We start from the raw sequence: 10,667 nt of genomic DNA, 5'->3' as shown, positions 1-10,667 counted from the left end.
CATGCGTGGTTTGTTTGTCCGCTCTCTGACTCTGGCCTCCCTGGCCTCTCCTCCAGGCTCCCTGGCGGTTTGTTAAGGCCTGTCCTTCTACTTAAACTATGCACACTAGGCCCGGGGCTGGCAGCTGCGGTGTCACTGGAAACTTCACAGCTTTGCCTGAAGGCGCTGGCTTTTTCCAGTCAAGTGGTCGGTGCTGGCTTGTTGGTGCCTGACGACAGATAAGATGATCTTAAGTCTGGGGGGAGAGCAGAGGGTGTTTCAGGTGGCTGGAAGGTTCCTCTTCCCCTCTTCCCCTCCTCTTTTTGACTCGTCCTTTTTTTCTTCGGGCATTGCAGGACTTTAAGCCACACATCCGCGCAGGCTGCCGTAAGACAGAAATGATATATTGACATCTTTTTCGATGAATCTGGAGCTGGAGCTGTAAGTGTGGCATACAGAGTCCCTGAGACGCTCTCTGGTGGAGACTGTGAAGGCAGCAGTGGTGATGGGGCTGGGGGTGGAGCTGTAGGTTCAGACCTGCTGCACCAGCTCTGACTGAGATCAGACTTTGTTGCAAAGGATGCCAACAGTGGAAAAGCAGTGGACATACATGCTTTAGACTTGCTTTTATTTTTTACTATTATCGATTTCTTACAAAATGCTTTCACTTCCTCCAACATGTAAATCTCAGTAGTTTCTGACTGAGCTGAAGACGTCTTTTCAGACCACTTTCCAGAATAATGCATCTGTATTCCCTCAGTTATTTGGACTTTTATTTTGAGGACGCCCGTTTTGATGATCCTGCTGGAGACCGAACACGCTGCTCTTCCACAATGAACTTACTCTAAAGTTTCCTTTATGGCGTTTCAAAATGTCAGACTCTAATTTGAGGAACGACAGCAACTATGGGATCTATTTTGCCGAGGCTTTTAATGGATCTGTGCCAAACGGCAGCATCTCTGGCTGCAGAAACTTCACGCTGGACTCGCAGGTCGTCGGGGTCGGAATCTTCCTGTCCGTTTTCATTCTGGTGGCGATCGTCGGGAACATTTTGGTCATCCTGTCCGTGGTGTGCAACAAACACTTACAGACCGTCACCAACTTCTTCATCGTTAACTTGGCCGTGGCAGACCTGCTGCTGAGTATCATCGTGCTGCCCTTCTCTGCGTCTTTGGAGGTTTTGGGCTGCTGGGTGTTCGGCCGGGTCTTCTGCAACATCTGGGCAGCGGTGGACGTGCTGTGCTGCACCGCGTCCATCCTCAGCCTCTGCATCATCTCCGTCGACCGCTACATCGGAGTCAAGCACTGCCTCAAGTACCCGAGCATCATGACTGAGAGGAAGGCGGTGGCCATCCTGATCCTGGTGTGGGTGTCCTCCACGGTCATCTCCGTCGGTCCGCTGCTGGGCTGGAAGGAGCCGCCGCCGGTGGACGAGAGCATCTGCCGGATCACGGAGGAGCCGGGCTACGCGCTCTTCTCCTCCCTCTTCTCCTTCTACCTCCCGCTGTCCGTCATCCTCTTCATGTACTTCAGGGTGTACGTGGTGGCCCGCAGGACTACCAGGAGCCTGGAGGCGGGCGTCAAACGGGAGAGGGACAAGTCGATGGAGGTGGTGCTGCGGATCCACTGCCGCAGCGTGCTGGAGGACGCGCGTCCCTCCAGCTCCAAGAGCGCCAAGAACCACCCGTTCAGGAGCTCGCTGTCGGTGCGCCTCATGAAGTTCTCCCGGGAGAAAAAGGCTGCCAAAACCCTGGCCATCGTCGTGGGGATGTTCATCCTCTGCTGGCTGCCCTTTTTCTTCTTCCTGCCGATGGGTATGTTTGCCTAAGTTCACAATGCGTCCCCCCCACACACACACATCAGAGCTTTTATTTTGTGTCTAAATTAAAGTGCAGGCATCCCCTTCTTGACTGTCCTCATAGAATTAAGAGTGCATTTAAATTAGAGGTTTTCTAACTGATTTATGTTTAATGTGAATAATTCATACATATGCGTCACTTTGGGGTGATTAAACTTTTTTCTGCTTCCGTAGATTTTTTTTTTTTTAGATTTATAAAAATAGGCCAGGGCTACACCAAGTGCAGTACACCATTAACTAAGAGTTCACAGTAGGTATTTGGGAAAAACATAAAAGATGGGGAAAAATGATGGGTGGATTTAAGTTTGTTGTGGGACAGTGCCAGGAATGGATCAAAATTAAGATTATAATGAAATAAAAACAAATATGTCAGCCAGGAAAGGGCAAATCTGCAATATGGCCATTACTGTGGCTTGTTTCATGTCTGTATGTTTTGTTTTGTTTAGTTTTTTTTTTGTTTTTTTGCTGAAAGCTCTGGGGGCTGCCTAATATACACATAATATTTTAAGGGAAAATCATTGTAGACTGACATTCACTTTAGTGATGAGCACTCCAGCTAAACATTCCCAGTACCTTAGAATCACACACACTCTCAAACCAAGCACCAACTTCTGTGCCACATGTGTTTCAGTCTCACACAATAACGTAAAATCATATTTGGTTTCCTGATCCACATTTGTAGCAGAGGAATGTCACAAGAAAATAATTCCTTCAAATGTCAACAGGAAGTCCTGAAAGCACGAAATTAACTGCAACAACATGGTAACAACATGATACGAATTGAATTGATTTGGTGGAGATAAAAAAAACTAACAAAATAATTAATAACAAAATATCCATAAATCAGTGCAGCTAGCTGAAAAACCCTTCAGTGGAGATGACCAAAGCAGTCACTATGGCAATGCATAAATGAAACTGAAAAAGCCAACATGCATATGAAGCTGCAGTCACACGAAGTAACACACTCACTCACTAATGGTGGCCTCATGAATTTTCATTTTGCATTTATTTTAATGTAATTGGTTGTAAAATCCATCATGAACAAATGGCCAGTATCTTATCAGGTGGAGCACTCGCAGCGCTTTCGTTCTTGCTGCCCCTCTGAATTTTCAGAAGGTAATTGTTAAAGAAAAAGCCTGCAGGGCAGAGAGGAGGTGCAAGAAATGAAAAGGGAGCTGCTAATCACTTTACTCACTCAGTGGGAGTGAAAAGGCCAACTATCAAGTATAGTTTGTATCCAGAAAACTCATTCAGATGGATTTTCCATCTCTTCTCTGACGGGAAATGAGTGAAGACATGAACAGGTTCCATACAAACTAGTTTTAATTCTTAGCACAAATCAATCATCTGAGACATTACCTTCAATCATTTTCATTTGTCATCTTCATGTTAGGTTCTGTCTGAAGTGTGTATGATTCCTTAGATGGCAGAAGACTCCAATATGCTGGATTAAGGAAGTTAGACCGCCAAGTTCATCTCTGTCATCTGTTATTAAAGTCTCATAATAATAATAAAACTTTACAGGAGTTTAAGGAAACCATCTGCCCCGATGAATCCAATTTCGCCCTGAACATGTTAAGTCCCTGGTGGAGGTGGTGCGAGGCCCCAGGGATCAATGAAACATTTGTGGGGATTGCTGTTTGTGTACTAAGTGACACACTGACATAGACGGTAGAGAGTCCTGTTTATCTTCACTTGGACATTCAGACAGACTGATGTTGGTGCTTTAGAGAAACACATCTTTCATGAGTTCCCTTTTGCTGAGTGGTGACAGATACCACTGCTTATGCCAATCTAGATGGAGTAGTCTGACTCATCTGAAACTCTGCTGAGTGCCCCAGCACCTCATGCTTAAATTAGTGTGTTAGACTCATGACTATCTTTTTTTTGGGGGGGAGAGGGGGGGAGAAATAGACTTTGAGAACTGCTTTAAATGAAGTCTCTCTCTCCCAGGATCTTGGTTGAAATTTCAAACACAATTGCGCAGGGAACGCAGAGTTCACATTTTAGCATGAATTACCCAACTAAGTTATAGTTGGATGGATCCGTTCCATTCAACTCTAATTTCCTTGCTTCAAGCTATGATTTTCTGCAGTTGGTCATCTTTTTTTTATGTATATTTTCAGTTCTGTACATGTTCAAGTAAATGCATATGAGAAAATAATGTCTAAAATGTATGGCTTTGTTTTATTTTAGAGGAGTAGCCTTTTTCCCGTATTTTGGTAAACTGATATCTTACATTATATATTACATCATATGGCTTATTGTCGACCAAAGACCAAAATCAGCAGTGAAAGGATACTATGTGTTGGCTGCACAGTACCTGTCCTGTCTAATCCTGTCTAATTGCTATACGTCCCACAGACTTTAATAAAAGTTAAGCAAGAAAAAAAACATTAAAGTCATACAAGTAGCTATACAGTTGCAAGATATCATGGTACCTGTCATGGTGAATAAAGCTTCAGCCCACGATAAATGGATTAGTATTTTCTGAACAATCATTTGTCTTTTGACTTAATGATTTGTACGAGCTGCTTATTTAATTTTTAAAATCATGCAAACATCCAACTTAAAAGATCATGATCTTATCTCAAAGGTAAAAAGAGAAAGAAAAAAAAAACCTGTTGTCATGGTTTTGTGGTTGTGCGTCAGAATGGTGAATCATTTGCTACCTGCCGTTAATGATGCTGCTTCAGTGAAGGGAATCAATGGAGAACCGTACTTCCTTTAAATCACAGAATTTTTATTTTTTCTCATGAACAGGTTGACAGGGCCACAGTCAGAGCCACTTATCTGCTGCTACACTTTAAATACAGTACATGCTGCAGAAACCTTTTCAAGTTTCATAATTCAGTATCTGTCTTTGGGTAAATGACACAAGCCTCTTGTTTTGGATTTGTTAGCGTGCAGCATGTCATTGGCAGCTGATGTCATAACCACAAAGAAATAAATACATAAACAATCACATACAAGTCATTTTGTATCCACGTTGTGCTCACGGAACTGGTATGAAATTGGCCTTTCAGGCCCCAGCAGTGCAGACACGACAAAGACATTGTGCTATGTTGCCTCTGCAGCCAGGGTAAGTGCTGTGCTAAGTCCGAGCCTGGGGAGACAAGAACAAGCAGAAAGTGACAGGAGAAAGCAACATTTCACAAAATAGAGCATGTAACGGTGAACTTACCATTATAAGGACATGAGGGTCAGGGTTGTTGTTTTATAATACAGTATAGAAGTGTTTTTTAGCAGAAATAATAATCATAATAATGAAAGCACTCTGTTTTGTTTGGCGCATTTCATGCTATATGGTCAACGTCATGAGATAAAACGCTGGCAAGTTTTTATTCCACACCATCCCACAGCTGAATCATGCCATACCGAAAGCCATGTTTCATGTCAGGACTGTACATTGTACAAATACAGGTGACAAAGGGAGGCTTGGTGGAAACCTGTGCACGAGCAAAACTTGTCTTTTTAATTAATGGTGACACCTAATTTGCTCAGATAGAGCCTGTGCCACAGGGAAATTTCAATCTCTTTTATGTTGTTAACCCGTGGCTAATGTAAATGTGATACTGCAGCAACTAAAATGACTCATCGTGCATATTCTACTCGAGCAGAGGCACCTTTAAAGACCTCTGTGCACTGGAGTTTGTGGTTAAAGCATTATCAGTGAAGATCTGATCCATAAACAAAAGACCACACATGGCCAGAAACTACCACGAAACAGCTACTGCTGCCTGATAAATAATGCTGCAGACATCCCAATGTCATTGGGTTGAAAATGTATATGTAGCACAATAGAACAATACAGTTGTGCCCACGATGGTACATTACTTGTAGTATATGAGTCAGATTGAGCATCTCCACAATATTTATGAAGTTAGTTTGTTTAAGTTTTATTATTATGTTTTATCCTGTTCAGATTGACAGAATAATAAATACCTTTTTGTTGCCAGAGAACACCATGTATCAAGCATAAAAACTCTCTGACTCCATATTGTTACTTATTTTGTGGAAAGTGTATTCTATTGGTGAAAGCGCATTAACAGTGGTGTCTTATTGTGTATGTAACAATTTGCATACTCACAAATCTTGCCTTCTTTGCCACAGGTTCCTTCTTCCCGGCGCTGAAGCCGTCTGAAACTGTGTTCAAGGTGGTCTTTTGGCTTGGCTACTTCAACAGTTGCATCAACCCCATGATCTACCCTTGTTCCAGCAAAGAGTTCCAGAGGGCTTTCACACGGCTTCTCAGGTGCCAGTGTCACCAAAGACAGAGGGTCCTGCGCCGCTTCTACAACCAGAGGTGGCGGACAGCTGTCCGGGGAAAGACAAGGGACCAGCTGGCAGACTATAAGGCGAGCTACACCGTGCACGAATCCTGCGGAAGCTCTTTGTTCCACAAGGGGAAAGGGGGCTCGCTAGCTTTCAAGAGATGGAGTCTGTTCCCGCCACTGCAGAAGTCCTCGGTTCAGCTCAAAAAGAAAGTAAACAATCTGTCAAATAAAATCAAGGGAGGGACAGGAAAGGGTACCGCACCTACAGTGGGCAGGATCGACGCAGTAGACACGGTCTCAATGGGGATTTACAATTCCTGTGAGCAGAGCAGTTATCAGTTCTATGATCTGGCAGATTGCTATGGCCTGAAAGAGACAGACATTTAGAAGGGCCATCAGAGAATCTTTTATTTATTTTCAAAGGGCCATATTGGACCAACATGCAAGAAAGTTTAAGCTTGAGCATAATTTTGTGTTCACCAATGATCAGAGAAAGCTTGATTAAAGCTAAGAACTGCCAATAATAGTTGAACCCAGCACAAGCAGGACTTATCTCTATCCCTCATGACCATAATGTTTATTTGGAGGAAAATTCCTGTGAACTGTTTAAATCCACATTTTGGAAGTGCAGCAAAAAAAGAAAAGAAAAAAAGAGGCCAGCTCCTTGGACTTAATTCCACTGCTGTCATTTTGGACTTTGTGCATTGCCGTTACACAGACCACAACTGGCAAGTGTATGCACTACTGCTTAGACTTTTACATTAGCCAGTGTCATTGTTACTTTCATTATCATATCAGACTGTGTTTAGGTCGTAAAACATTAGCCAGCTGACACTGTGCGATGATTCCCTCTGAATGTTGACTATTAAGAGTGAAAAGTGCAATTGTTATTGTTGAATGATATTTCACATGCCATTTGTCTGTTCTGACAAAGCATTGTAAAGATAAGATGACGTCTGAGAAAGAAGATGCTGCAGTATTTATTTTTGAAGTTGGACTTATACGTTAACATGATACTGATATGCACAACGGATTAAATCAAACCCATAATCATGGGGAAACATTATAACGTGTAAGAGCACGGCTTAGAACCGAGCTATATGAAAAGTGCCCAGAGATAGATTTTGGATTTGGCACTATATAAATAAAAATTGATTTGTTTTGTGTTGACATGAGTCCAGTTGGCCCACCTGACTGTAATTCTTTGCCAAATGAGTGCCAATGTGAAAAAACCTTTTTTGTATTTTGTAATATAATGTAAACGAAAAAGAAGCTTTGGTGTACAGTAAAGTACCCTTATAACTTAATTCATCAATTAAAAAGATATCTGCTCCATCCAGATTACAACATTGATGTGGTGCTCTGACCAGACTTCAGGTCGAACTTAAAGGTACAAGGCTGGTGTTGTTTTTTTGTTTTGTTTTTTTTTCACCGATGTAAACCCTTACAAATAACACAAATGATCATACGAATACGAATAACACAAATGAATAATAGGAACAACACAAATACATTTTCATAAACATTGTCTATTCTAATTATTTCCATTAGATGGTCAGATTTGATGTCGCCTCTGCTAGCATGAATACAACAGCGTTTCATCTACCAGGTCTTCACTGAATGCTCATATCATTTCTATTTTGAGTGACTTATTTCATTAAAATAAGCATGAAAAATTCAAAGTTGCTCATTTTATCTGACCGTTTTAGTGACCTGGCAATTTTTGCCAACATCTCTAAAGTTTGTAAACGTAATTAAAATAGATCGGCGCTTGTCCTGTATATTTGAATACTTTAAACTTTTAATGTATACATTTGATATGGTAAAAAAAATACAAATAAAAAAAACTCACTACAGTAGATTTAGATGGAAACGCTGTAAAATAATATCAGATTTTAATAGATGAATCAGCTTGAATTGGAACAGAATGATAAGAGTGAGAAAGTCCTTTACCTCAGCTGGAAATTTTCCTTACATTCTTTAGTGAATCTGGATGTTGCCCTTCCTTTTCTTCATGTGCTTGCTTTCTTAAATATAAAAGTTTCAGGTATAGTTTGATCATTTTTGATTTTTCGTTTAATGCTGTAATGTTGCTATAGACACATGGCAATCATTTCAATAATAAAAAAAAATCAGCTGCAAGCGATCGGACAGGAAAGTAACTGATACATTTCGAATACTGTATACATTCTTACAGGTCACTACTACTTTGGATGCTCACCTAATACCACAAATTTGTTTTCTGCATTGGACTTAAGTTCCAAGACTTGTTGGCCAAGACTATTCAGATCCTTCTCTTCTGTCAAAAAAAATCAAAAGAACGGCTGTCCCGTGTCAGGTACAGTCCCACCAACAATTCTAGCATTACTAATTCTTTTTAATATTTTTTTTTATAGTTTTAATCGTTTTCTTAATAAATATTACAGCACAATGAAGATGGAATTTGATTGCCATAGATATAGAGCCCTTACTGATCTTTTTATGCCTCCATAAAATATTGGGCTAATCTGCACATTCATTTGGATCTTTCTTCGTGTGAGACAGCTCCATCCCAGAGGAGGATCCGGGCATACATACCCTGCAGCCAATGAACATGAGGAATGCCCTCCGGAAGGAACGGTTGAAGAAACCATACAGGAAGGGATTTAGGGATGAGTTTATATATCCTAGCCACAAAAATATATCCCAGACCACCACCTCTGTGCTGTATTCAATAAACGGGTCGACAATGTTGACTGTGAAGAAGGGCATCCAGAAGATGAGGAAAACTCCCATGATGATGCCCAACGTTTTTGCTGCCTTTCTCTCCCTTCTCATGGCGTTTCTGTGTCTCTGTTTCTTGCTCGAGTCTTTCCCAACCCCAGCAGCCATCTGGCTTTCCATGGCACTAATCTGCCTGGCCTGCCGTTTGGCAGCTTTGAATATCCTCCAGTAGGCTACCAACATTATAGCCATCGGTAAGTAGAAGGCTACCATCGAAGCCATGACAGCATAAATGCGATTTACCAAGAATACACATACATCTTGAGGTAGCAAGATGTCCACACCAGCAATGTGAAGGTCCAGCATTATGGGGCCAAAAGAAATGAGTATGGGAACAGCCCAACATATAACAATGAGGAGAGCTACCCGACTGCGAGACATCTTTAAAGAATAAATTAGAGGATTGCAGACAGCATAGTAGCGATCAAAGGCAATGCAGCTGAGGTGAAATATGGAGGCGGTGCAAAGCAGAACATCAAGGCTGGAGTGAAGCTGACAAAAAAGAGCACCGAAGTACCAGCATCCCTCCACAGTCCGAACCATACTGTAAGGCATCACTACCAGGCCAACCAGGCAGTCAGCCACTGCCAAGGACATGACAAAGGAGTTTGTTGGTGATTGCAACCGCTTGAAATAGGCGATGGACAAGACAACCAGAAAATTTCCCACCACTGTGCAGGCGATGCCAACAGAGAGGAAAGCGTACAGGAAAATGCGCGAAACCTGGTTCCTCAGTGTGGCACAGGACTGAAGTTCAATCTGAAGAGATGTGTTAGCATTCCTGAGAAATACTAAGCTGCTGTTATCCATGGTCCAATCACACCTGTCAAAACACAAAGATACAGTTGTAAGTAATGAGCATCTATGTTTGGCATTTCAGTAAGTGAGACATTAACAGTGAAAAAGTGGACAAACCACCCAGGATTAAATTTATCTCCGATGAAACTTCTCGTCAAATTATCTGTCATTTATCTTTAAACAGTTAGCTTTAGTTTGACATATAAAGGAGTGACGGACTGAAAATCTTTGTTAGGATGTACCTGTATTATCTGGATTGCCATCTACTTGCTTGGAATGGTGAGCAAAGCCAGATGTTCTTCCTATCAACACAAATCTTAATATTATGATAAGAATGACATATTAGTAGTTTTTGCCCTTGTTTTCTAAATCAAGAAAAGAAAAATTCTCTGCACTGTCAGGCAGCAGTTCAGTTTTAGCAGGCAGGGATTTCCCCACATTAAAACATCGCCAGAGCTCTTGATAAAGAATCACATTTTCTAAGGTGACATATTGGAACATGAGCCACATTTTCTGGAAAACACACTGGAAAGTTTTGAGATTATTAGTAATTAGCAGAATTTTGCAAATGTGTTTCCTTCAGGGAACAATTGTGCGTCTGTTAAATGTAATGTTCTGAAGTCAGGTGTCACGCAGCTGCACACATATGACAGCTATGAAGAGAAATATAAATTCAAATGTACTACTGGTTGGAACAGGGAGCAGATGTTCCACCTCATTTTGATACGGGGACTGTGCAGTGAAGTGTGGTGAAAACGTAGACATTTGTTTTACCTTGAAGAGCAGTTGACTGAAAGGAGCACACATCATCACTATCAGTGCCGACGAAGTGAAGTGAAGAAACAAAAATACATTTATTATTTCAAACACAGGGGATACATCACACCCCTTCATGAAATTGTGTGCATTGTTCATAGATTAATAATTCATTACATGGAGGCATGGAGGCAGGTGACAATGCCTTTGACTCTACCTATCAAAGATTGAGTCTC

The 10,667-nt window shown here is 41.5% G+C and overlaps 2 protein-coding genes across 2 annotated transcripts; one reads left to right on the top strand and one right to left on the bottom strand.

The window, feature by feature from the left end:
• Positions 1 to 576: 576 nt before the first annotated feature.
• On the top strand, positions 577 to 7,585 carry adra1d (adrenoceptor alpha 1D). Its single transcript, XM_029501204.1, has 2 exons — positions 577 to 1,793; positions 5,951 to 7,585. Exons 1-2 carry the CDS (start codon positions 851 to 853, stop codon positions 6,499 to 6,501), a joined length of 1,494 nt encoding a protein of 497 aa, XP_029357064.1. The 5' UTR covers positions 577 to 850; the 3' UTR covers positions 6,502 to 7,585.
• Positions 7,586 to 8,616: 1,031 nt separating this feature from the next.
• Positions 8,617 to 9,687, bottom strand: LOC115043045 (5-hydroxytryptamine receptor 4). Its single transcript, XM_029501111.1, has one exon. It carries the CDS (start codon positions 9,685 to 9,687, stop codon positions 8,617 to 8,619), a length of 1,071 nt encoding a protein of 356 aa, XP_029356971.1.
• Positions 9,688 to 10,667: the final 980 nt, after the last annotated feature.

This window comes from Echeneis naucrates, chromosome 1 (genome assembly GCF_900963305.1).
Source record: "Echeneis naucrates chromosome 1, fEcheNa1.1, whole genome shotgun sequence".
NCBI classification, from domain to species: Eukaryota; Metazoa; Chordata; class Actinopteri; order Carangiformes; family Echeneidae; genus Echeneis; species Echeneis naucrates.
This window is presented reverse-complemented; position numbering and strand designations above follow the sequence as displayed.

Coding starts and splice junctions, on each gene's coding strand:
- adra1d (XM_029501204.1), top strand. CDS start 851: ATGTCAGACTCTAATTTGAGGAACGACAGCAACTATGGGATCTATTTT. Junction 1,794..5,950: donor TTTCTTCTTCCTGCCGATGG/GTATGTTTGCCT, acceptor TCTTTGCCACAG/GTTCCTTCTTCCCGGCGCTG.
- LOC115043045 (XM_029501111.1), bottom strand. CDS start 9,687: ATGGATAACAGCAGCTTAGTATTTCTCAGGAATGCTAACACATCTCTT.